This window comes from Xiphophorus hellerii, chromosome 16, assembly GCF_003331165.1.
Source record: "Xiphophorus hellerii strain 12219 chromosome 16, Xiphophorus_hellerii-4.1, whole genome shotgun sequence".
Taxonomy (NCBI): domain Eukaryota; kingdom Metazoa; phylum Chordata; class Actinopteri; order Cyprinodontiformes; family Poeciliidae; genus Xiphophorus; species Xiphophorus hellerii.
The window spans coordinates 24,215,473-24,243,044 of NC_045687.1; the positions used below are offsets into that span (position 1 = coordinate 24,215,473).

At 40.7% G+C, this 27,572-nt stretch overlaps 1 protein-coding gene across 1 annotated transcript; it reads left to right on the forward strand.

Annotated features, from left to right (window-relative positions):
• The first annotated feature begins 115 nt into the window (after positions 1-115).
• fbxl16 (F-box and leucine-rich repeat protein 16) lies at positions 116-26,801 on the forward strand. The gene is made up of 7 exons (XM_032588111.1): positions 116-516; positions 12,759-13,476; positions 17,839-18,081; positions 18,239-18,504; positions 19,057-19,141; positions 21,162-21,225; positions 21,610-26,801. Exons 2-7 carry the CDS (start codon positions 12,766-12,768, stop codon positions 21,756-21,758), a joined length of 1,518 nt encoding a protein of 505 aa, XP_032444002.1. The 5' UTR covers positions 116-516; positions 12,759-12,765; the 3' UTR covers positions 21,759-26,801.
• Positions 26,802-27,572: the final 771 nt, after the last annotated feature.

Consider the following 27,572-nt stretch of genomic DNA (forward strand, 5'->3'; position numbering starts at 1 on the left):
ACTGAGACATTAATCCAGGTAAATCCACCATTTGAACAGAATTTTCTCCCCAGCAGAAGATGCTGCTGCTGCTGCTGCTGCTGAGGTTGCATAAGAAGCAGCGGATCTGCACAGCGCCTCTACCGTCGCCCTCCCCTCCTCTATCTGTTTAAATGAGACAGCGCTGCTCGGCTCTGCGCTCTGAGTGTGTGTCACAGAACGGGCCGCTCTGTTATGGAGGACTAACCGACTGAAAACGCCGCACAGCGCCTCTCCTGCCGCGCACCGAGGGCTCCCTCCAGGCCGGTAGGCTGTGGATTCACGCCCGCTCTCCCGCACTTTGTGGACCGTCGTGCTTCTTATGGGATCGGAAGGCGCATCTCTGGCTCTCTCTGACGGGACGCGGGACTGCCTCCCTTAGAATCATTTCCCTCGGCCTTTTTCTGCGTCGCAGCATTTTGGGAGAAAACGTGATTAAGCGGCCGGAAGCAGCGAGCCGATCATGGATTAATGCCCGAGTGAATTCTCATCTGAAAGGTATATTCTCACAGGGATGCTAGGAACCGAAAGGCCGTATAGGAGGAAGGATGTGTCCGGTGCGAAACGTGTACGCGCGCGCGTGTGTGTGCGTGTGTGTTTGTGATGGATGGTGGTGGGTGATGGCAGCAGCATCCACACTGCAGCTCCTGTGCCCTGGCGGAGCGGAGGAGACTGCAGAGGAACGGGGCTGCTTCCAGCGGGGAAAGGGACTGGGTGTTCCGCCTCTTTGTGTACGCGGCCTGGGCCTCTGACTGACTGACTGACTGCTGATCACCCGCATCGAGCTGCGTATTATTAACAAACACAATGACGTCAGCGTCTGCCAGTGACGCGATCCTTTCCTCGACCACCTTCTAATTTATCCATATTTTTATTCCACTGAGTGATCTTTCAGCTCTCTCTGCTCTTGCTGAGGGCCGGAGCTGCTTCCGCTCTTCTGATCGCCTTGGAGGCTCTCGTGGTTTCTGTAGAGTTTTAAAGGCACTGAAACTGATTAGCATGACAAAACAAGCAGTCAGCATGAGCGTGTAGTGACAGGCGGGGTTTCAGTAGCTCCTCAACACTGAGATGTTTTTTTTTCCCACAGGAGCTCTTGATGGTCAGAAGTTTTTCTCACTCTTCATTGGTGTGAAGCTTCTTGATATTTTGAGGGTTCCCTCTTACAGTAGTAATTAGGGAGAATATTTAGATTTCCAAAAAGAGAACAGCTGGACCACTTCAATCGTACTTGGTCTACACTATAAAACTTATTATCATAATGTATTTAAAGTGTCCCTTCTCTATGTGGTTAGACTAAATAATACATTTCAGATGGACTTTCAAAAGTCATGCCTGTAAACTCATGGCGTTGTGGACAGTGTCCCAACAGTTTGCAGGTCAGGTTGAGCTTGAGCCTTGTTGGTTCCTGGGTTGTTCATGAACATCCTAACAGATTTCCTTTCATCTGTGGGTGAGAATCCTCCTGGCCTTTTCCAGGTCTGACACAATTATAATTGTTATGCCGAATATTTATCTCAGAACCTTCAGCTGTTTAGAAGAGTCTCCAAAAGACTTTCTCGACTTTTTTTGTAGTCTTTCTAAAGTTCCCCTGACTTTCATTGTTCTAAGTACTGGTTGCTAACCAGTAACTTAGAACCACCCAGTACTTCTGACTAGTGCGGGCAGATTTCCTGCATGGAGTTAGCATGTTCTTCCAGTGCAGGTGTGGATTCTCTCCAGGATTCTCTCTCACTTCCTCATACTGCCAAAAACATGACTGTTAGGTTAATTGGTCTCTCCAAATTTGTGTACAGAGTTCCTTGTCCTGTGTGTCTGTTGTCCTGCAATGGACTGTCAAAATGAGAGGCCCAAGAGTAAAAGAAAGGTAGAATAATGTAACTATAGCTCAAAAGTAAACATTGCTATTAGATGAAATTTTCTTGTTTCTGAATTCTCCTCTTTATTGAATAACTTTGGAAGTCTAAACTGATGTGAATGTGTTATTTATGCTGGACTTATAACTGTGCAGACAGCCTTTTAGAATGCTAATATTTAATAAGAAATATAATTTTTTTAAAAAGGGGCAGAATAATGTGTTTACCAGCCACATTGAATCATTTTATATCACAATCAAGTTACCTTGAGTTGTTATAAAAGGCTGGATATATCAAATAAGATTAGAAAAAAATGTACTTTATTTATAGCCTTTAAAGTGGGCATTTGTGGGGTCCTGTGGTGGTGCAGGGGCAAAGCACGACCCTCCTATGGAGGCCTTAGTTCTCCATGCGGACGTCACAGGTTCCAGTCCTGGTCTAGTGACCTTTGCCACCTGTCTTCCTCCTCTCTCATTATACTTTCCTGTCTTACCACTCAAGTAAAGGCAGCTAGAGCCAATAAGATCTTTAAAAAAATGGGCCGAATCTCTTTAAAAAACTCCTACTCTTTCTAAAACTCCATCTTCCGGAAGTCATCGCAACATCAATCTATTAACCCTTTAATGCTGACTTTTACCAGCATTTCACTGAGAAGTAGCTGCTACAGTTCCACCAGGTGTTTGCTGATTGCTGCTGGCTAGTCTGAAGGAGCCGAGTGTGGGAATAATGTGGCAGGGAGGCTCTGTGAGCCTGAAAGCTTGGAAACTCCAGCTTCCTCCTTCATCGTTGAAGGCAGCACTAGATTCCATCAGGTGTTTTGCACAGCTGAATGGTTGCATGGGAGATTAAAAGTTTTCTAAAACATGCACGAAAAAATCAAGGCAACACTCTGGGTATCATTTTGACGAGGGAATAACATTATAGTGTAACGTAAAGCTCAAAAACGTTGATTTAAAATACTGCCCCTTTAAGGATCCTCACATATTTCCAAACAAAAAACTTCAAAGTTAGGGAATAGTTGAGGAGAATCGACTTCCTTTGACAGATGACTGAGCGCTCAGTCATCTGTCAATGACTTTACTAGTACTTAGCTACTCTTTACTATGCAAAGTCACTTTTTCTGAAATTTAATTTAAGCAAATTAAAACTACAATGAATATTTAAAACATTGATTGAGGGTGTAAAACAAGAATTTTTTAAATACTCGGGCAGTGTTTTTCTGAGGCCACTAGGGGAGCCTCAGAAAACATCAAGGAAGATAAAAGCACAAATAAAAAAAAGAAATATATTTATCAACAAATGAAAGTAATAATTATAATCAACTTTTAGACTAGCTTCACTCGCTCATCTTTGCCAGGGTGCTCCAGGATCCCTCTAACCACCGACATTGGTCTTCAAGGGTTCCCCTGGACTGAACAAGATTTTCCCATCATTTATGTCTGTCATCAAGATCTCTTTTAGCTTGACCAATTCCCCTGAAACCAGTTTACTATGGTGTTGCATCAAAAGGAATCAATTGATGTGATTTGGACATGTGATTGGGATGCCTAGTCTTTCTCTTTGATTTCCCAGGGATGTCCACTGGGAGAAAACCCTGGAAGCTAATGAAGGGGCTACATAGCCCTCCTGGGTTTGAGAACCTGGTGGGATCTAGCAGACTGTGATGGAGAGGGTCAATAGCTTTGGGGATCAAAATGGTTGGGTTTCCCTTTAAGACCTGGTACATCAGATCTCAAATAATGGATGGATGATAGCTCTCACATCCAACACACATTATTGGTAAAAAAATAATGGTGATCAGAAAGAATGTGATAGTAATTTTTGTTGGTCCTGTTAGGAAAGGAGACCCTGTGGTCTGTAGGGGGTTGGGATGTTCAGGGATTTAGGATTGGAGTCTGATGGGGGGTTGGAGCTGTTTCCTCTCTTTCTGCAGGTGTAGAAGCAGACTTCTAAAGGTGTTATCTTTTCTTTATCCTCCTTTATCTCATTTCCTCTTATTTTCTTCCTTTCCTTTAAACTTTTGCACCCCACCTCTCTCCTTCTCCTTCTCCCTCTTCCCCAACCCCTGTCTTTTCTGCTTTTTTTTTTTTCAAATGCAGTTTGCTCACTGCATTTGAAATCCCAAAGCATCCCAAAGCATTTTGGGATGGTGATGTATTTCACAAAGGAGCTTATAAAATGTGTCATATTTTACTGTTTTATAAGTCTTAGCTTTCCGCTCCACCACCTGTTTGCCGTGGAGAGGAACATCAAAAAGCCCTTCCAGCTGATTGATAATATCCATAAAATTCTACAGTGCACTGGAAGAAAACTTTCCTGATGTTCTCTGTTACGTACTTGGACATTTTGCCAGGCTTCAAACAGATTACACTACTTATTAAGTGCTTGCTTTCCTGGCTTGAATCTGACTTGCAAGCATAGTCCACAACTCTTCCCAAGTGCAGAGGTCTAGAAGCTCATTGTTAGCCTTCATCCTTCATCACTACACCTTCATATGTAGATGGCAAGACTTTTAAAAAGCTAAAAATGTGGTGGTACTTCTGGTTTTATCCTATTTTTAATCAGATTTTTTATGTTTCCTTTTACACATTTAGCTTGTTAGCCACTTTGGTTAGAGACATCGTGTATGTGTAACTGATTGATTGATTGATTAATTCCTTCGAGAATTAATCCAAACAGCTGAGTCTTTGTCTCATCTCACCATGAAACTTTTCTCCAGCAAATATGTGGCATGTCCATGTGGTTGACTCCAGATTTCAGTCAGACTTTAAGATGATGGTTTTGGAAAACTAGATTTTCATGTTTCAAGTCTTCCCAATTGTATTGTCATAAACTTCAACAATTACCACGCTCTTTGAGGAATGCAGTGTCTGTGATGAAGTTCCTGTTTTGTTTCCCTTTGTTATTACTGACTTCAAGATGAACTTGTGGGACATTTGCTCATGGAAAAACCAATAGCTGTTTTGAATGTTTTCCATTTGCCAATATTTTTCTTCTTTCTGCAAAACAGAAATGACTTTATTATAATTTTCTGATTGATGAACATGTCATTGTGAGGATGTTTCCTCTTTGACATAGAAAGTTTAATGGAGCAAAGTGGTAAACTGCTTTTATTGCTGGGCTCACATGGCCTGCATGAGTTTAAAGAGTCCCATTCAGATCTAAAACTACACATTATATACACAATATTTTACAAATAAAAAATTTTGCCGGTCAGGTAAGAAAAAAAATGAACCTATTTGCCTATATGCTAATGCTATATCTAGAAATAACTCATCACCCTGAAAACACTATATGAATGGTGAAAACGTTTGGATTGTGGATTGGTTGAAATTACTGAAAAAAAGGATCCAGAAGGTCAATCTATTCAATGTCTCTATTTTGGAAAAAATCAGTCAATGTCTGCCTCTGTGGTCATAAACGTCTGCAGGGTTGCTTGCCGTAGCTCCGCCCACACTCAGAGGCCAGAGCTACAGCAACAAGAGTTGTCAGAGTTGAGCGCCTGTGAGAAGTCCTGTCACAATAACATATTTTGCTGGACAATAAATTGTCCCAGAAAGTATTGTGATAAATTGAACAATGCAAAAATGGTACAGCATTTTTACATTGAGTCACTGTGCATGTGTATGTGTGCCTTATAAAACAAAGGCACTGTTTCATATATTAATGATAATATATGAAAAAAGCATGCAAAAACCCAGCAGATATATAAGTACAATGATTTTATTGGGAGCAGTGATGATTGGACAGCCAACTCCAATCTCAGAAGCAGTTTCAAAAGACAATATTTTCATTTTTACTTTTTTTTATACAGACAACCTGGAAGTTGTGGGAAATAGTATTTGCCACCTTCCATACGTCTTCTGTTTGGTCTGTTTTGTCCAACGTTAATGTTGGTCATCTTTGTTTTGGACAAAGGGGTCAGGTGACAGGCAGGAACTCAGGTACATGGTGACTTTGTATTGATATCTGACAGCTGATGAGATTGAGACAGACATTCAAATACACATGACCTTTGACCCACACAAGGCGGCATAGCAGACAGAACAGACCACTTTCACGGACCTGACATTGAGAGACAAACAAACGGAGAATTATTTTGAGCTCTTCAAACATTTAAGGTCAGACCTGATGAGCACTGGCACTGACTCAGTCTCAGAACCTTTCTCTGCTCCGTAAACACACCCAGCAGCAGGCTCCATTCAGATACCTACGGGATATGTTGTAGGTAGACCTGTCACGATTACAAATTTTTCTGGTACAGTTTTGCGATAGGTGATAATGAGACCACTTTCAATTAATATATTGATACAACTACTGTTGTCAACATTTTGTGAGTCTTCTATTTATTTATTTATTTATTTATTTTTCTCAAAATAGGAACTGAAGTGTCCCTTACTTATTGGTTTTGTCTTAAATTGATCATATTTTCAACTTTGTTTTTCTTTTCTTAAGAAAAAACTCTCCTCCTACAAAAAATGATGCTGAGATATTAAAAAGGTATCAAGTATTTTTCTTAGAATTCATATGGAGTTTGAAAGCCAGTAGCCACAGCTGCTGTCGTGTGTTAGCCGGCGGTCACAAAACCAGGAGGGTGAAAATGCTTTTTCACTGCAGCACATGCAGAGGGTGGGTGTGACTGAGGAGGCTGGTAGAGATACTCAGAGACGGAGGCAGAGGAGAACTGTGACTTCCTTATTAACACCAAGACTCATTTTTTCTTTTGCCTATAAATAATTTGTATGCAAACATTAAATATCACATGTCTATCTACACCTAAAGCTGTTGGTTCAGTATCTTTTGCTCTTCAATGAAAATCTCTTTTTTTGTGTGATTTCTTCCTTCCATTCTGCTGGTAGCAACCTGCTAATCGAGGCCACAGATGCTTTATTTGCTCCTGCCTCCCACTCTGAAAAAGGCCCCTGACATAACACAATAAGAGGGGCAATAAAAAATCTTGTTGTAAATGTGCATCCTGCAAAACAAAAAAGAAAAAAGAAATGTTATGAAGCAGCCTGTAGCATGTTGTCGCCCTCAGGTCTCTTGCGGACTTACCCTGAAGTTGACGGGAACGGTGTGTGTTTGCTTTAGTATTTCATGGTGCTTACTGTAGCCGTCCTAGCTGCTGTATTATGTAATGGATGAGGCTTGTTTATGCTACAGTGGATGCAGAGCCACTCAGCAGCAGCTGCAGAGGAGGAACACTGGAATTATTCTGAGTGATAAAACAATAAATGATGCTGGATCGTGGTCTGAGTGGAAATAAGTTGTGATTACCTTTTCTGATTACTTATATGAAGCAATTGGGTTATTGTGTAAGCGTGTGTGTGTGGGTGTGTGTGTGTGTGTGTGGGTGTGTGTGTGTGAGAGAGAAGGTCCATAGTCAGCAGGTTATGTAACGGAGCAGTGTGAGCCTATGAGCTACAGATACCATGAGGTCATAGAGAACAGGCTAGATGAGGCCAGCATTCATTTACACTATGTTGTCTTCTCACTTGGATGCTTTGTCCACCTCCGCTGAAAGCTCTGACACAAAAGACAGGCTTTGCATTCAGCAGCGATTGTTTCAACCGTTTGACTCCTTTGTTTGTTGTCTGGTTCCCAGTCAAACAACAAATGTTTCTTATTAGAACTGAGGACAGACAGCTTTTCCCCTCATTTCTTCAATAATTATGTTTACAGTACCTTGCAGAAGTGCTCACATTCTGTCATGTTACAGCCACAAATTTATAGCATGTTAATCATTCGCTGGACTCAAAACACTCGCCTTCATGATGCACCTTGTGTTTTCGCTGTTGACGTGATCAGTGTTGATGACTGATGTCCCTGTGTGGTATCTAGTGTCAGTATTTGTCAGTAATCCATCCAACTTTCAATCCATGTAGTTTGTAACACCAAAAAGCATAATAAATAAATATCATTCATTAAAAGTAAAACAAGGAGTATTTTTCTCCTATGTTTGGCAGGGAGTTTCTCTGTGTGTACATCGAAAATGAATTACTATTTGTTTTATAGTTTTAACAAATGGTAATATTTTCTATATCAAAAACGGAGTTTTGACTATCTCGAAGGGGTATTGTTATGTAAATTTGACTTTCTGGAGCTTTACATCACATTATGTTATTACCTAATTAAAAACACAACTAAAATGTTGCTTTGATTCTTCAATCAAAGAAGAGAGAAACGAGAGAGAAATCCTTTAATCTCCCATGGCAACCATTCAGCTGTGCAAAACACCTGGGTGGACTTAACCTTGCCTTCGAGGCGCAGCTCCTCCTCAGAGCTGCAGTTTCCAAATTTCCGAGCTCCTGCTTCACAATTTCAAGACATTAAATTACCAAGTGAATTTTCTTTTACGTCATATTTGATATATATAGCATTTGTATAACAACTGAAGGTAACACAGTTGCTTGATTATGCTGTAAAATGGCTCTCTGTGCCTGGAAAATACATAATATTGCCGCTTTTTGACATAATTTTAAAAATGAAAGCACTAAATAGTTGCTGCAGATACATTGGTTGCACATCCATGATGTCAACGTCCTGGTCCCTGAGGTCATGTGTTGGACTGAATACAAAATGCACAGTAAGTGCGAGATTTGCAAAGGCTGCACATGCTAAAGTGATGCTGACAGTCCTGTTTGAATCTTTATTTTGGTGGGCTACTGGCTGTCATCATGCAGAGTGTCAGAGAGCAGCGCAGCCCAAAAAGCAACATGCAGCTCTTAAAAACCAAAAAGGAAATGTTTTTGATTATAAAAGCAATAGGAAAATGTGATTTCAGCAGTTCTTCTATATGTTTTATGGCATATCTTCATTGATTAGTAACAACAGAAGGGCACCAGTGGTACAAGGCTTTTAGAAGGAATTTCACATTGTTGTTTTTTTTGCTCCAATCTATTTGGTTTATATTTTTAAGCGGGTTGAATATCTTTTCTTTTTTTTCTACATATTTATGCCTTGTTCACCTTTTTTTCTTCCTTTGTTAAAGTCAGACGATTCATTGTGTTCTAAAAATCTGAAAATAGAAATACATTTTAATTTAATTTTCTTAGCTTTCAGAATAACATTTCATTTATTTCTTTGCAACTCTAGATCAATTTGAATTTGTAGCTTTGAGGGCAAAAACTTCTCTTTGAACTGAAAAGGCGGCTGCTCCCTGTTTCAGATAATAACACTGTGGCTAAGTGACACTAATGAACCAAGAAAATAATACACATAGCAAACAAAGATAATATGAAAGATAGTGTCAGGAAATAATCTAAATGACACAAATGTGCAGAAAGTAGAATTCAAGAATAAACTAACAAAGCTAGGCAGATTAGAATTAGCAAGAAATTAACTAACAGTGATAGAACTAAGAAACATGAGAGAAAATGAACAGAACTGTAGAACATCACCATACCCAGAAGTAAAACCATCAGAAAAAGACAAAATGATACCAGGCAACATTGCTGGATTCAGCAAAACTGAGCAATAAGTCAATCCTCAGCGCTAGAATTATTCAGTCGAGCTGACGTATTTGGATCTAAATGCACTATAACGGAGAAAATTATAAGCAGGTACATACAAGGATGTTTATCTAGTTTGACCAAGACAGATCAAGATGTTGCTATGAGCTTTGTAAACACGCAGCTGAGTTCATAATGTATGCAGACATAGCAATAGTTCAGGATTGTTGATATGAGGTTCTGTTAAAGGCAGTTATCGTACCTGCAGGTGGAAGCTCTCTTGTTGTTTTCATTTAAAATTAATTCAAACTAGCTGGTCCCAAAGGCTGTAGCTGATGGTTTAGCTTAGAGGTACCAAGTCCAAAGAAGACTTGTAATCCCTTAAATCACCTCTAATCTAAAAAAAAAATTATCATGGACTTCTCATAAACGAAGTCCATAAAATTGACTTGCCCAAGGAGTGGCAGCCCTCTCCTTGGGCTGCCACCTTATCGTGGTGGAGGGGTTTGAGTGCCCCAATGATCCTAAGAGCTATGCTGTCTGGGGCTTCATGCCCCTTGTATGGTCACCCAAGACAGACAGGTCCTAGGTGAGGGACCAGACAAAGCGCAGCCCCAAGGCCCCTTTATGATGGACAAAAACTTTGGACTTGGTGTTCCCTCGCCCGGAAGCGGGTCACCGGGGCCCCACTCTGGAGCCAGGCCAGGAGGAGGGGCACGATGGCGAGCACCTGGTGGCCAGGATTTTACCCATGGAGCCCGGCTGGGCTCAGCCCGAAGAGGAGACATGAGTCCCCCCTCGCAAGGGCCCCCAATCTATGAGAGGGCCAAAGGGGTCGGGTGCAATGTGTGATGGGTGGTGGCCGAGGGAGGGGGCCCTGGCGGTCTGATCCTTGGTTGCAGCAGCTGGCTCTTGGGACGTGGAATGTCACCTCTCTGGTGGGGAAGGAGCCGGAGCTAGTGTGTGAAGTTGAGAGGTTCTGGCTAGAAATAGTTGGTCTCACCTCGACGCATGGCTCTGGTTCTGGAACCAGTCTCCTTGAGAGGGGCTGGACATACTTCCACTCTGGAGTTGCCCACGGTGAGAGGCATCAGGCAGGAGTGAGCATACTTGTTCCTCCCCATCTCAGCGCCTGTACGTTGGTGTCCTGCCCCTACTGGAGAAGTTAAAGTATCTCGGGATCTTGTTCACAAATGAGGGAAGAAGGGAGCGGGAGATCAACAGGCGGATTGGCACAGCGTCTGCCATGAAGCGGGCGCTGTACTGGTCCTTCGTGGTGAAGAGAGAGCTGAGCCAAAAAGCAAAGCTCTCGATTTACCAGTCGATCTACGTTCCTACCCTCATCTATGGTCATGAGCTTTGGGTCATGACCGAAAGAACGAGATCGCGGATACAAGCGGCCGAAATGGGTTTTCTCCGTAGGGTGGCTGGGCTCTCCATTAGAGATAGGGTGAGAAGCTCAGTCATCTGGGAGGGACTCAGAGTAGAGCTGCTGCTCCTTCATGTCGAGAGGAGCCAGTTGAGGTGGCTCGGTCATCTGGTCAAGATGCCTCCTGAACGCCTCCCTGGTGAGGTGTTCCGGGCACGTCCCACCGGGAGGAGGCCCCGGGGAAGACCCAGGACACGCTGGAGAGACTATGTCTCTCGGCAGGCCTGGCAACGCCATGAGATTCCCCCGGAGGAGCTGGAACAAGTGGCTGGGAAGTCTGGGCCTCCCTTACTAAGTTGCTACCCCCGCGACCCGACCCCAGATAAAGCGGAAGAAAATGGATGGATGGATGGCATTTTATGAGCTTTTTAACTGTCTGCCTTTTTGTACTGCAGTTATTTTCATCAAAGTTAACAAATATTTTCACAGGAAATTAAGGTAGGAGGCAGTGCACCACTTAGATCTTCCCGTGAGAAAAGTGCTTTGAGTCTGAGTATGTGCCTAATAGAAAAGAAAGGCAGTGTAAAGTCGATAAGATTGCACCCAAATTGATATATTCTTTCTTTTTTCGTTTTTCACTTTCACATCACATTTATGCTGTCCAAAATTTCTCCATGTTACTTTTATAGTGTGAGTTTCTCACAGGAAGATCACCACTGCCTGCCTCATGTTCCTGTGTAAACGTAATGTTTGTTTAAAAATCCTCCCTATAAAAGGTTCAAAATGAGTCTGAAAGGAGTGAATGAAATACTTTGGTTTGGTGGAAGAAAAGAAGGCTAAGTATATTTAATTATTTGTGCATAGAATTTCCTTAGAGGTGAAATGTAATTCTAATACACTAATTCCAACATTTCATATCTGGCTTGTGTTTAGGTGGAGCCGGTAAATCTGCATCCCTAAACAAATAATGCTCCAACATCACCTCTATAGTCATTTGTGACGGGTCACAGCAAAAGTAGGAACAAGTCTACTTGGGGTGTTTTACAGATTCTGAGAGTGTAGATTCAGAACACATGGAAATAAAAAACTAAATGAAGATGACATGGCCATGTGAATGTTAGCACCCGGAATTCTACAATTCTGAGAAAATGGTGTCAAATTTGGACACTGTAACACAATTCTATCACCATTGAGTTTTTTGATATGTCCAAATGTTTGAAATGGATTAGTGTCACAATTCTGTGTCATCCTATTTATGATATTAAATATACACATGCACATCAACTTCATAATCAACACAAGAGCTCTCAAACAATCCTTCCACGACTCGTTACCAACACTAACCAGTTTCATGCTACATCATGCAGACACTCATTCTGCACATATGAAGATTCAACTCCTCTTACTATGATGAATGGCCAGATTGGCTCTAACTGATATGCCTACTTTCTGACTAATTTTGCTAAAGATGGTTTGACCACTTGGAGGCACTCAGAGAATGAGAGTGTAAGACATTGAGCTTTCTCCAGATTATTCAGCATGAATATAACATAAAATGATATATTTTTATTGTAAATTAAAACAAGATCAATTTCCATTTGCATGTTTTATTATTTTTCTCTTTTTTCTCTTTCTACTAAAAACTGGACGACTAACATCTTCAGTCTGGTGTTTTGGTCTCAACTGACCCTTTTTGTGAAGGACAATTTTGTTGACAGAGATTTCATAATTCATTTGATTTGTTTTTCATTTATTTTGGATATTTAAAATGCCTTACAGTTCTTGTGTTAATTGTTCGTTAGAATTAAAGGTTTATTGATATTTCACAATGTGTTCTTGCATTATTATGCCTTTATTGTTATATTACTTGAAAATGGTCTCAAAACAACAATATTATTGTTTATCACCATAATTTCTGGGACAGCAAAATTTGTTACCAAGACAGGCCTAGTGATAGCATTGCAAAGTAACCTACTCTGTCTTGACAGACACAACTATGTGAATTTGACCATTTGTATTAAGCGCCTACAGACAGAAGGCCTGACTGTATCTCCCTTTCTCCTGCAGGTTCCCAATGTTGAACATGTCCACCCCGAGTGAGCTGAAGTCTCCCTGCATGACTCGTAATGGTATGGTGAAGTTGCCCCCCAGCCAGCCTAACGGTCTGGGCAGTGCGAGTATCACCAAGGGGACGCCTGCTGCTAAGAACCGCTTATGCCAGTCCTCCTCTGTGCCCTCCATCTTGCCTCCTCCGCCGTCCTCTCTTCCCTATCATCACCATCTGCATCACTTGGACAGCCCCGGGATGCCTCATACCACAGCACCTCTCTTGCCCTCTGACCTGGAGCCAGGGAAGCCTCTGGTGGGGCTGAAGCCATCTCTTCGTCAGCTTCCCCCCCTCACTTTGCCCAAACCCATACTGCTGGAGCGTCAGCTGGTCCTGGATGAGAAGCTCCTCAACCGACTACTCTGGTACTTCACCACGGCAGAAAAATGTGTGCTTGCACAAGTATGCAAGACATGGCGCAAGGTGCTGTACCAGCCCAAGTTCTGGGAGGGGGTGACGCCCATCTTGCATGCCAAGGAGCTTTACAACATACTACCCAACGGGGAGAAGGAGTTTGTCAGCCTGCAAGCCTTTGCTCTGCGGGGCTTCCAGTCGTTCTGCTTAGTGGGCGTTTCGGACCTCGACATCTGTGAATTTATCGACAACTACCCGCTGTCCAAGAAGGGGGTTCGTTCTCTCAGCCTCAAGAGGTCAACCATCACAGACGCTGGTTTGGAGGTAAGCTTGCTCTTGTTGTCCTCCAATGATGACATCATTGTCATCATCATTATTTAAACTCTTCAGTAATATTGAAACTCTTCTCAGGTATGTGCGATATCTCTCTCTGTCTGTCTCTCTCTCTGTATTACACACACACACACACACACACACACACACACACACACACAGAGCATGTCTGTCCATCTATACAAGATCTTTGTATTCATTCCACTAATATTACATTAATTTCTATAGACTAATCCTGAACCTAAAGTCAATTCACACCTCAGTCCTAAACCTGACCTCTAACTTAAAAACAGAATGTCTTATGAGGCCCGGGCTTTGGGCCCCATAAGTAGCAGCCGGTCCCCACAACGTTGTATGTGTTAGGAAAATGATCCTTACAATGTAGGAAATACATGACCACACACACACTTTTTCTTTTATCCTGCATCACTTTTTCTGTAATGCTTCTTTCTTTTTTTTTCTTGTGGCAGTGTCTGATCTGCTGTTTGTAAATTGTGCAGCTGTCTCATACTGACTGCACTCTGCTCTTTTCTCCAGCTGGCAGATAGATTTTTGTTTCACATTTGTTGAAAGCTAACTTAGGGTTTGCAGAAAGTAAAAGGACAGATTAGCCGAGATATAGAAGAAAAGATCAAAGCTCCACAGAGTGAGCCAGCCTTGGTGTAATGAAATATTGTGGTGTGAGATATTGAAATATTAAAATATTATTTTGTGAAAATGTAGTCTGCCTTGCTACTGAAATGCTATCCAGTGGTGGTCAGTATGTGACTTTGTCTGATGAAGTAAGGCCACCTTGAAGAATCAATGCTGAGTTTCCCTGGTTTGTAGACAGAAGTTGTGTTTCCATTAGCCATAGAATTGCACATGTTGAAATGACCAAAATAAATTAGCTTAATGGGGATATACCAATTTTGAACAAATTCATATTTTGTTTTTCACATAGATGTTTTTCGCAAAACTGAAATGGGAATTTTTTTTTTTCATGTCACATGTTGCATCACATGTGATCAACAGCCAGATGTTACTACTGGCGAAAACCACAAAGAAGACGACAGGAAGTAATAGAAGGATGATGGTTTGTTTTGTTTTTTGTTTTTTTTTGGACAATCAAGCTTCCTATGTTACTAAGCTTCCTAAATTAAAACAGCATTTCTGAACTTTTTAATGAGTCTGAATGGAATGTGACCATTCCCACTGAAAACCTAACGCACATAGACGGATCACTCTGAAATGGGATAATTCTGCACTCATTTTTTATTTTGTCATTTTTAAAACACTGTTGGAAATTTATAAAACCTTTGTTTGTCAAAACCCCAAAACAAAACATTTTCATTGTTTTATTGGCTTTAGTTTACCATTGGAATTAGACCTTAGAAAATATGGGCTAGTCAAACCTAGCCTGGTATCAGATAGATGGTTTAAAATCCCAGGTAATGATTTGTAAAACCATTACCTGGTTTTACAACCAGTCGCCCTTGGTTTTCCCAGAACTTTGGTCTCATTCTTGTGTCGTGTACAGTGAGCTGAATGTATTGTTAGATACTGTGCAAACTTCTTGCTATGAAAACACTTCTTTCAAATCACATGAGCCCTACATTGCTGTTAATACCATTGATTTGGAGGCAACGTTTCAGCTGTGCTGCCTGTGAAGCAGGACTCCTGCTCATGTCAGCAGATTTTATTTTTCTTTACCAAAGCAGAAGGGCACATGTCACTAAAATGAGTCAGCATGAATTTTTGTTCTCACTTCATTGTTGTGATCTTTACCGTCAGATTTCATTACACAGAACAAAAGCACATCATGCTTTGAAAAAATCCTCTCAGATGGCTCTCCATACGTAATGTTCTAGCTTTCTATTCTAGGATAAGTGAGTGGTTGCCATGGAGAAGGCTGGAATTGTTGGCAGTATTATCTATATATGGACATTCCTGTTTTTATGTGTTTTTTTTCTCTTTTGGTGAAAGCTTGAGCTGCTGGATCATTAGATAAAATTTTCTGTACATTATATATGTTCATTATTTAAACTTCCCTCAAAGTATCTCCCTGGTGGAGCTGAAAGGTACATTTTAGAAGTTAGATAATCTCAATGCACTAGTGCATAAAAAAATGACCTTTAGTTTTAGTGATGACACCTTGCTGAGGAAAACCAATTGCATCCTGACTGCTCCCACAGGACTCCAGAGAAAAGCAGTCAGCAGGTGCTGCTAACCAAATGCAGTAGATTCAAAAATAATTGGAAAGTGAGTTTTTCTTTTTAGCAGTTTGTTAGTCTGAAGCTTTTAGGTGTGTATTAAGGCCTTTATGATGACCTCCAGAAGCAGCTGCTGCTCCCCGTCAGTCTAGGGAGGATTATACAGAGAAATGTTCCTGATCAGGACTCACTACGCCTGACACCAATCAGAGTCATTTAGGAACAGGTGTGTGTCAACATCAGTTCCCAGTTGCAGTGCATCCAGAAAGTATTCACAGCTCTTCACTTTTTCCACATCGTTCTGCCTTATTCCAGATTATATAAAGTGTGTATAGCTTTCCTCAACATTCAAACAAATACTCCCCATAATCTCAAAAAAAGCTGGAAAAGAGTCTTTTTGTAAAAGGATAATCTCCACAGGATTCACAGCCTTTGCTTAATATACCACCTTTGGCAGCAGTTCCAGCCTCTGGTTTTGTTGAATCTGATTGGTGGATTTCTGCAGAGATGATTGTCCTGCTGGAAGGTTCTCCTCTCTCCACATAGGAATGCTGCAGCTTGGACAGAGTGACCATCAGTTTCTTGGTCACCTTCCTGACTGAAGCCTTTCTCCCCCAGTGGCTCAGTTTGGACGGCCGGCAGCTCTGAGTCCTGCTGGTACCAAAGCATGATGGAGGCCACTGAGCGCTCTGCTTTAAGGCAGCAGAAATGTTTCTGGATCCTTCCCCAAATTTGTCCATCAACATAATCCTCTCTCTGAGGTGTACAGATAATTCCTTTGATTTCATGCTTGGTGTTTGACCTCAGACCTGCACTGTCAGCCATGGCACCTTATATAGACAGGTGTGTTCCTTTCCAAATCAAGTCCAATCAACAGAATTTACCACAGTTGGACTTTACGTAAGAACTCAGGAATGGTCAGTGGAAAAGGCTCAATTTTGAGCTTCATGACAAAGGGCCTGAATACCTATGTAAAACTGAGTTGTTGGTTTTCTGTTTAGTCAAATTTGCCAAAATATCAAAACCTTTTTCCACGTTGTTATAATGGAGGTTTCCAGATAGCTTGGTAGCTACAAAACGCTTCATTATTACATGGTCTTTATTCTTTATGATTGTGCTGCACTGAACTCACTCACAGCTGCTGCCATTTGTTCTGACAGTGAGAGACACTTTGTCTCATCAGGTGTCTCTGTAGGACACTGCTAGGTAGATTCATCTTTAATAAATTTGTCTCCTTTGCTTTTTTGTGGAGCAATTCGCTGAAGTGCTTTGATAGTGTTGCCCTGTCTCTGCTGTGATATGACGCATCTAATTAAATCATTCATTTGCAGATATCTTAAGAAGAATTTGAACTATAGTCAAAATTGCAGTTCTGGATATTTTTAAGTGACTTTAGGCTAGTTATTTGTTTTCAATATATCTACAGTTTAATTTGCACTACTCAAATCTAAATATTGTTTATCTAGAAATCTGCTTAACATAGCTTGAATTATTGTGTGACTGAAGATATGACAAGTCAGAACAATAAGATATCTCAAATTTACTCTATGACTAGTCATCATTTATTTGTTGATATGTGAAATATGTGTTTCAGATAGTAATTTGTTGTAGATATCTTGAATTCATTATCATCATGTAGTGGAAAAATTAAAGCAACAACAACTTTATTAAAGATACAAATAGGTCCATATAAGAAAATAATATTTTCAAAAAAATACAAAATCACATAAAAGATTATCTTATTATTATTATTATTATTATTATTATTATTATTATTATTATTATTATTATTATTATTATTATATTTTCAATAATAGAATTTTTTTTTTCTTTAAGCTTAATTTAACTGAAAAAAAATTGCATTTTAATAGTGATTAATCTCTGTTCTGAAGAAAAGTGATTAATCTGTATGTCGTACTGTAATGTTTTAACTGTTTCAGTATAAAAAAATCTTTGCGAAAGAAAAGAAAATTAAAACTGTAGTGGCTGTAGTGTTAACAACTTCATTATCATTGCAGCCATAGAAAGAATAGAACATTTAGAGTTACAGTTATGAGTTGAAGATATCCATTTTATGACATTCTCCTGCTTACATGGCTCAGCTGTGCTGCGTATCAGTGTCTCAGCCGTGATGCCGGATGTGTTGACCTTTATTTTGCAGGTCATGTTGGAGCAAATGCAGGGCCTGATGCACCTGGAGCTGTCAGGCTGCAACGACTTCACGGAAGCTGGCCTGTGGTCCAGTCTCAATGCCAGGCTGACGTCCCTCAGCGTCAGTGACTGCATCAATGTGGCGGATGACGCTATCGCTGCTATTTCCCAGCTCCTGCCTAACCTATCAGAGCTGAGCCTGCAGGCCTACCACGTCACTGACACGGCCATGGCCTATTTCACAGCCAAACAGGTAGGCTGCCAAAACAAGAGCGTCACACCTCACTGTCTGCGTTCACTTACTGTTCCCTTACTTCTTTAGGGAGGAATGAGACAAAACGGAGCTAAACATCCCGCTGGTCATTTCTCTCCTGATTAAGTTACATAACCGGAATGAAAATGTTTCACAGGGCTACACCACCCACACTCTACGGCTCCAGTCCTGCTGGGAGATCACCAACCACGGTGTGGTAAACATGGTGCACAGCCTGCCCAACCTGACCGCCCTGAGCCTCTCAGGCTGCTCCAAGATCACCGACGATGGCGTGGAGCTGGTGGCCGAGAACCTCCGGAAGCTCCGCAGCCTGGACCTGTCCTGGTGCCCCCGGATCACAGACATGGCCCTGGAGTACATCGCCTGCGATCTGCACAAACTGGAGGAGCTGGTGCTAGACAGGTCAGGGAGGTTTGGGTCTTTTGTGCTTTTATCCACATAAAAGAAGTCCGAACCTGAGCTCAAGTCAAACATGAAGACATCAGTTTACATTGTAGTCATTAGGGGACTTTTTTTTTTTTTTTTTTTACAGGCATCTTAAGTTATATTGTAGAAAAAATGTAAATAGATTGTGCATTGTACATTGCTCTGCAGACGTATTCATGCCCCTTGATTATTGGAAAGGGGCATGATATATATTTTTCAAATATAAATCATAAAATCTGAAAACCTGATTACCCTTATACATTTTAAAGGGCCGGTATCCTTTAAAAATCAACGTTTTTGAGCTTTTTTGAGCTGAAGCTTCCAGATAGTCAAGAAGGACCAAAGCCGACACGGCCTTCAGACTGAAAATATCTCCAATGTCAAAAACATTATGATGGTTGTTTAAAAGTAAAGTCATGTAAAAAGCAAAAAAAAAAATTTTTTTTAGTAATAAGTTTAAACTCAAGCTGTTAGCAAAGCTCTTCCAGTTGACTTGCAGTGATGATGACGTGTTGTCTCTCTCTGCAGGTGTGTGCGAATTACTGACACGGGGCTGGGCTACCTGTCCACCATGTCTTCACTAAGAAGCCTTTATCTGCGCTGGTGCTGTCAGGTAATGCAAAACAGGAAGTGGAACAAAGCAAGCAGGAAATTACAAAACGTAAAGCCGCCTACTGGAGAAGTTCTCAGGCCTGCATTGTAAACAGCAGCCTGTACTTACCATGGTTACAGGATGATGATACAACATGGTGCTACATGTGTACAGAGGACATTTGGGAAAAATATATAGGTATAAAAAAAAAAAACGGGTAAGCATAAAAAAAGTCATTATATGGCTTTAGAGTCAAAACATTGTTGTGCATTTTCCCTAAGAAATGGTACAAACTGCAGATAAATGTTTATTCACCATAACAAGCCTCTGCTTATTACCATAATTATTAATTTTTATAGCCATTTATTTAGGTCATTTTCAAAAAAGAAAAAAACAAAACAAGACAAAGCTAATACAAATACTGGTACTACTGAGTCAGTATTTCAGTTCCTGTCAATGACGATAACACAAAGTGTAGAAACAACTGCAGGAGGAAGCAGGAGCTCATCATACCTTCACTTTATTATACATACAGCATTATCAAAATTTATAACAGTCGTATGTTTTTCTAGCAAATATGCCCAATGAACATTTATTTTCTGTAATGATAAAAGCAGAATCAGCCAGAACCCAAAACGCAGCCACAACAAGAGGATGGTTAACCAAAAAGTTTTATTACTAAAGTAAATGGTGTAGAAGGATGTGGTCACACTAGTGGGTCAGGGACGAGGAATCCACAGGGGTCAGGAGTCCAGCCGGGGGAGGGGAGGGTGAATGGACAAGGGGAGATCTGTGGGAGTCTCAGGGGACAAACAGACAGGGGCAAAATCCACCAACCAGAGGCTGAGTCGTGAAACGGTCCAGGGTCATGCACGGGAGGGTCTCAGGCAGTGAAAATCCAGAATCCAGGAGGCAGGGTCAGAAACAGGCAGGGTTCAGCAACAGGTATTTCAACAGCAAAAGGATTAGGCAAAAATCTGTGGTCAAAAACAGGCAGGATCAGAAACCAGAAAACACTTTGAAACATGAGACAAGGCTTGAAAGCTGTGACAGGGGCAACAGACGATCTCGCACTGAGCTGGTGACGAGCAGCTGATTAAGTAGGGACCAGCTCAGTGCAGGTGAGGGCAATGAGCAATCAGCACAGCCAAGCCAGAGCTGAAGGGCTGGAATCATGACATTTTCATAAGAGAAAATAAAGAAATCATAATCAAACCTTGTTGTATATATAATCTTTTTCTCACTGCTTAGTTTTACCTCCTCACAAGAATTATTCCACATATAATCTCTAGTTTATTATACAAACCCTTTTCTGTCTTCATTTGTTTCTTCAGTTTCATGCTAAAGATTCACAAAGATCACATTTAGATCAAAACATTGATCTTTATGTCCCACTTTTAGTCTCAGTGCGTCATAAAGGTCATACACATCTTGGAACTTTTCCACATCTTGTCAGTTTGCTGCCACAAACCTTAATGTATTTTTACTCAAATTTTATATGATGGACCAACTGGTGCATAATGATGTCACTCTGAAAGGAACATCCCCATAGGGAAGCATGGTAGTGGCAGAATTAAGCTGTGCAGATGTCTTCAGCTGGATGGAAAAGCTGGTCAGAATTGAGTCAAATTCAAATTCAAAAATACTGTATTAATCCCAAAGGGAAATTAAATGTGGTTGTAACTCATTCATTTAGATTATTCAAAGAATTATTGATGAATTGAATAAGAATGACCTAATCAAAGTCCAAACCAAGATCATTTTATTTGTAAGAAATTGCATCCTTACTACTATGGGTTAGTAGTAACCCATAGTACCACTATGGGTAGTACTATAGTAGTACTATGGTATCGCATTTCATGTTGGTATCGCAACATGAAATCCGATACCAACATTTCATTTTGGTATGAAATGTCATGAAATGACATATTTTAGCTTGTGGTTGGAATTAAATTAGGAAAAAATCAAGGTGTGTAGACATACTGCATGTTTCCTCTTAGCCTGGTATTTAATCATAAAAAAAACTTTCTGTGTCTTTCAGGTTCAGGATTTTGGTCTGCAGCATTTGTTTGGAATGAGAAGTCTCCGTCTGCTGTCTCTTGCAGGTTTGATTTATGTTTCCCTATAAAGCCCACAAAAAGGTCCCGCATGGCGAAACTGAAAAGTCTAAATGTGAAATGTAATCTGTCTCATAACATACTGTTACAACACAGTGACAGTTTCAACAAATATGCAATGGTTTTTTTTTTAAATAAAAGTTACACACTACAGCTTTAATCATTGTTCATTTATAGCTTCTCGCCTAAAGCTTTTGTGATCGTTTCCAAACACTAACCTGTTCAATTATGCAGCAGATGCTGAGATCTTTTCTCACGCTGAGCTGTGGTCATCCCAGCATCAGCTGCAGTAAACCAGCTGATGCTGTTTGATGAGTGTTGTGCAGGAGGGGCGGCTGCAGTTGGGCTGACCGTTGTCCTCTGTGCCTCCAGGCTGCCCCCTGCTGACCACCACCGGGCTGTCAGGCCTCATCCAGCTGCAGGAGCTGGAGGAACTGGAGCTGACCAACTGTCCAGGAGCCACGGCCGAGCTCTTCAAATACTACGCCCAGCACCTGCCCCACTGCATGGTCATCGAGTAAGACGGCCCAGCCCTCATCAGACAGACGGCCGTACGTCAACCTTCCTCCTCAACCCGTCCTCGTCCTTTTCCACACCGAGCTGTCCCTGCATCACTCCTCCTCTCCCCTCCCAGCCCGTTCCTCACCCGTTCCCCTTTGCCCCCCCTCCTCAGCCATCTGAACGGACTCCCTCGCTGGCAGGCAGACTGAGAGGCAGGAAGGTCCAGAATAGGACGTGCCACGTCCAGAGGCATGGCGTCCGAGCTGCGTTTGAGAAGACGCTGGCGTAAAGAGCTCGGTGTGACGTCTTGTCTGACAGCAAGTTTCTTTTTCACAAACGGAGGAGAAAGCCTCTCTGTGGACTCGGAAGGCGTTTTTCTTAAATTAAACGCACGCGACGGGGAGAGCGTGCACGCCCCAGATGCAACAAGGAGGGAAAGGGAAGGCTAAAGACTTTTTGATCGATGGAGACGAAGATTTTTTTTTTTAGCTGTTTGAACTCATAAGCTCATTCACTGCAAACACACTAAAACGTATACTGTATGTAAGTAAAGCAAATATAACTCCTGAAGATCATGAGTGCTGACACGTGTCATCTCTCCTTGTAATATTCCCCCTGTTGCCCTTTTTGTTTTCTTCTTCTTTTTTTTTTCCTCAGAAGGAATCCAAGGTTTCCTTTTCTCTCGCTCAGTTTCAGACTCTGCGTTTCTGGACAGAAAACCACCAAGTAAATAAGGACGGACCATCTTAATATCTCTGTTTTTTCTTCTCCCTGCTTCTGTGTGTGAAGTGTGTGTGTCACTGACTCACAGCTTCCCATCTTCGGGATCACCTTTTACTCCCCCATTTCTGTGTCTTAACTGAAATCCCCCCAAAAATAAATAAATAAATAAATAAAATATAACAAAAAAACAAAAAAAGGAAACAGATGAGACAAATAAACATAAAAGAAGTCAAAAGAAGATCTGAAAACAACTGTTTACATCAGCTTTTTTTGTGGGGGTTACAGAGGGGTAGTTGCACGCTTATTTGACTTGTTTGGTTCTGGCAATCATCTGTGGGCTCCTCTGTTTTCGTATGACGGCGACATGGGGGTGTAGAGACGCTGCAAACGGATCCGCTGCGGGACTTTCAGTGACATTTTTTGCCACGTCTGCACTGCAGCTACTAAACACATTCAGGTAGCAGAGGATTTTCAGTCGAGGACATTTTTTTCACCCCCTCCAAACTTGAGGTTTGAGTTTGAATTGTTTTATTTTGTTGTTGTTGTTGTTGTTTTCTCACCCTTTTCTAATCAGAAAACACATGGTTTTAGTGTTATTTTAGAGCATTTGAACTTGTGTGGCTCTGATGCTTCTAACACCACAGGGGGGGGGATGCAGTTTGCAAAGCCAGATTACTTCGGCAGCTGACAGGAAGGCTCGGTGAATTCAGTGTTTATTAGAAGAACGTCTCGTCAACAGGCAGAGACTCGGGGCTCTGGGGATTTCACTTACATGGGAACGCCACGGCTTGCTCTAGAAACCACAATCGGAGGCTTTTTTTTTTTTTTAGGCTTTGAAGTCATAGGAAAAATGAAGGTGAGATGGAATTTGTGTGGTACATATTTCTATTCTGGATGTTTCTGACATGGTTCTGTTACAAAGGGGATAATAGTAAAGTCGATAGTGGAATGTGGCTGTGCCGGTGCGTTCACTGACAACAAAAATGAAAAACCAAAACGTCAAACACCAAGTCAGCTCCCAGAAGGAATGAACTGTAATAAATGGTAATAAACATCTAAACAGCCATCAGATATAAGTGGACATCACTGGTTAGGTTTCCAAACTATAAACTAAAAAGGTTTGAGAAGAACATTCCTCCCTTCCTGTTGTGAGTGATTCTACCTAAACTATTAAACTTCATACTTAAGCTCGTCAGTATTCACTATAAGACAAGGTTTCATTCGTACTTTAAAAGAAAAGCAAAGGTACAGAGAAGACATTTGTCCTGTCTACAGTAGGGCTGAGACACTTAATCAGATTAATCGATTCTTGAAGTATTTGTGATTGATTAATCACTATCTGGCCTTTTGAGTCGACTCGAAAAAGGTCATTTTCTAAAAGAACCACAAACTCAGAGCAGTAATTAAGCCAAAATGGCACAAAAAGTATATACATTTGCATTTGCATGTGTCGGAAGCAGCAGGCGAATCTTAAAGAGACAGAGACCCAATTTCAAGACGTTAAATTACAAAGTCAAATTACTTTTAAGCCATATGTGATATGTAGAGCCTTTTTATAACAAATGAAGTTACCATAGTTACTTGATTGTGCTGTAAAATGACACTACATGAAAAACACATAATACTGGCCCTTTAAGTCTGCTGATTGATTTCAGTTTGATTGAGGAGCGAACTGGAAAGGCTTCTTGCCATGATCAGTGCAAACCTTAGACAGTTTATAAAATCATCTTATAAGAACAGAAAATAACTTCTTGAAAATGTTCTAACAATTTTATGTTGGGAGGAAACCCAACATGGCTTTGCAACTGAACTATACCATTAGCATAATCTACAGGTGGATAAAGAGGTTCAGGGAAAATGTGCTTACAGAAGGTAGTGGTGAGTGGGGTCTCACTCACCACTACCATTCATTCCTTGTGGGTTCTGAACACGGTGCCTAACTGTTCTGAAGAGTTAGAGTCTGAGCCGGAAAGGCCTGTTGCTGGTAACGAAACACAGCCGAGGTCATGAATCCATATCACTAAAGCTTTGACTCTCCCAAACATTGGACATGCTCAAATATATCTGCTTCAAAAAAGGAAAAGCGGTAACGTTTCCTGTAACTCTGGGAGTCAGCCATCTTGGTTTCTGGACGGGTCCACCGGCGCTCCTCTGTCCGCCCAACTGGAGCCAGACCAGAGTCAGGAAGCAGACTGAACTCTGAACCAGACTGGACCCCACGCATGTTTTTGCCTGGAGACGGCTAATTCTAGACGTTCAGCATCTCATTGGTGTACAGACATTTATTTATTTATTCATGTATTTATTTATTTAAATAAATGTGTGTCTTATTTTCAGAATTTATTTATTGAAAATGGCATTTTTCGACTCTTTTGGTTCAGTTTTTGCTTCAAGTGTGACCTTAATTGAGCTTATTCAATAATTGCTGTTTTCTATTGTTATTGTTAACAATATTATTATTATTATTATTTATGTTGTGACATTTCAGGCCCTGTTAAGCAAAATGATCTAAACTCTTGGACACCATTGACATCATGACCAGTAACTTCAAGTTTTTAAACCTTCATAAAATACTGAAGTATATTTTCCTCTGTGCAAGTCTGTGTCGACTTTGTATTGCTGTTTGCTCCCTGCGGAATAATGGGATCTTCAGCTGTGATGTTATATTTACTGTCATTGTGCTGAATGTGGCAGCAAAAATACAGAGTGTGATATACATAAAAGCTTATAATGTGCGACTTCAACCTCTGCCATGGCTGAGCAATGTTTACATTGTCTAATTTTTAGAAAAGGGGAAGATCTCTGAGGATTCTATGGAAGCTTATTACTGACAAAACTACTGGACCAAAAAGAAACGTGGGGAGATCCGGAGATAATCCCTCAATCTGGCTTCAGCGCAACCTTTTGCTTTCAGTCTTTGGTTTTTAGTTAAAGGGATTGTTCACGTTTTTTTGTTGCATTTTTTTTTAGGTGAAGTTCAGTCAAGAGGATGTGAGCAGTCAGTTTTTTACCCGCAGAAGATAATCTTCTTGACATCTTCATTCGGTGTGTAGATCCACACACCGAATGGGATTTCCCCTTCTGGCTAATCCCAGAAGGGGAAAACTAAGTGGAATTCATAATGGTTCATGGAGGATTTTAAAATCCTTTCAGGCACCACCATGATTATTTAGACTGGAAGTGGAAGTGGGAGACATTGCATCACCACTGGACTTCCTGTGGGAGACAGGGAGAGCTGACCTACGGAGACCAGATCAATATCAAGCACATATACTGTACGTGATGGAACACGTTAAAATTGTTAAAATTCAGGTTTAAATGACTTTGGGAATTTTTTTATAAATATAAATCAAATTAATTTGCGACTTTTAATTAATTATTTTTGGTTGAAGACTGCTTTAGTGAATAGATATGTATGTGAACATAAAATATGTAACTGTATTAGTCCATCTCTAAAATAAACAGAATGCCATGGAGTTGTTTTCATGAAATGACTAAGAAAGCAGAAAAAAGTTTTTTTTAACACCAATGATGTTCTAAACCAAATCAGTGTTTGCTGTTTGCTATGCCTTTTAATTTAACACCCTATTGACTTTACTGAAATGATGTGCAAGCAAATACTGGAGTTGAAAAATTCATGTCGGTAAAGCCAAGCCGGTCTGAAGTCTGCATAACAAAAAATGAACTATAGCAGTTAAGCAAACGATTTTTGTTTCAGCCGTTGTTCCTTAGTTTTCAGTGTGTTTCTCACAAATGGACTGAACTTATTTAGCGCTTTACCAATCATTTTTCACCACTCTCCGATCTGGCCTCATTAAAAATGAAGTCTTTTCGGGATCTATAATAGGTCGATGGATTTATGTATTAATTGCCTACAGACCTTTCTCACAGCAAAAATCCTGAATAATCCTTTGAAGGTATTTATAGTGGTAAAATGTTGCATCTTTAATGATGACTAATATTTCTGTTTCATCGGCCCTACACCGTTCATCCTGTGTTCTCCAACGCTGACTCCCAGTGTGAGACACAGCTGTGTGTTTTTTTGTGTGTGTGTGTGTGTGTGTGTGTGTGCTTTCCATATTTTGCCTTTGATGAGCTTCCAGTGAATTCACACGTCTGTTTACATATCATGAGCTCTCATGCACAGTCATTTCGTAGCTGCAAACAACTAACCTTTCTACGGAGCATCACCCCAGGTCATTTTCTAAGACAAATCATTTCTATTACCGTCTGCAGTCTTTCTGGTCATCTGTCACTATTTTGTTACAACCCTTGTACAGCACAAGTTTAACTAAGCAGTAAAATAAAAGCTGACAATTTACTGACATTGTTGAAACTGATAGATGTTTGTCTTGTCTTTCTCTGTGTGTTGATGCTGGAGCTGAACTTACTTTGGCTAATGACCACCAGAGGGCAGTGGAGGACCTCTAAAGAAACGCAACTTTCGAGTCAGGCAAACTCCTGAGCAACGTTTTTGCTGTGGTATTGTTGATAGTAAGTCACAAAATCAGATCTGTGATGTTGAATTAAACTACAAAAAGTTTATGAAGTTGATTGTCTGTTAGAATTAAAATGCTCTGAAGAGGGAAACAAAATGCAAGCATTTGGTTTTAAATCATAAGAAAAGATAAATATAGTTTACTTCCACTATTATGAGGATGATTTGAATTGGAATCTTTACACGAAGATGTTTCAAAAAAAAAAGAACTGACTGCACAACTTTCACAGGTTCATCAAAAAAATGCAAAAACTATGAAAAAGTTCAATATTCTTTGTCACTTGTTTCAGAAAGCAAAACTATATAAATTCACCACAAATAGGTCTGAATGCTTCCTTTATTTCTTGTACATGTAAACGTTGCCTTACAGATAAAGCTTTGAAGCCCAAAACCAGCTGTCACAGCGCCAGACCAAGACTGTAATATTTTTGTAGTTAACAGAAAAATATGCTAAATAGTATTATGATTACATTTTAAATTGCTTAATAAGTAGGGGACAATTCAGACTTTGTTTAGAAAACTCTATAATCGATGTATCACTTTCCTGTTTGCCAAACTGAAATGCTATTAAGATATTAAAAGATAGTTAAAAAGATAGTTTTAAAATCCTTAA

Coding starts and splice junctions, on each gene's coding strand:
- fbxl16 (XM_032588111.1), top strand. CDS start 12,766: ATGTTGAACATGTCCACCCCGAGTGAGCTGAAGTCTCCCTGCATGACT. Junction 19,142..21,161: donor ATCTGCGCTGGTGCTGTCAG/GTAATGCAAAAC, acceptor TGTGTCTTTCAG/GTTCAGGATTTTGGTCTGCA. Junction 21,226..21,609: donor CCGTCTGCTGTCTCTTGCAG/GTTTGATTTATG, acceptor CTGTGCCTCCAG/GCTGCCCCCTGCTGACCACC.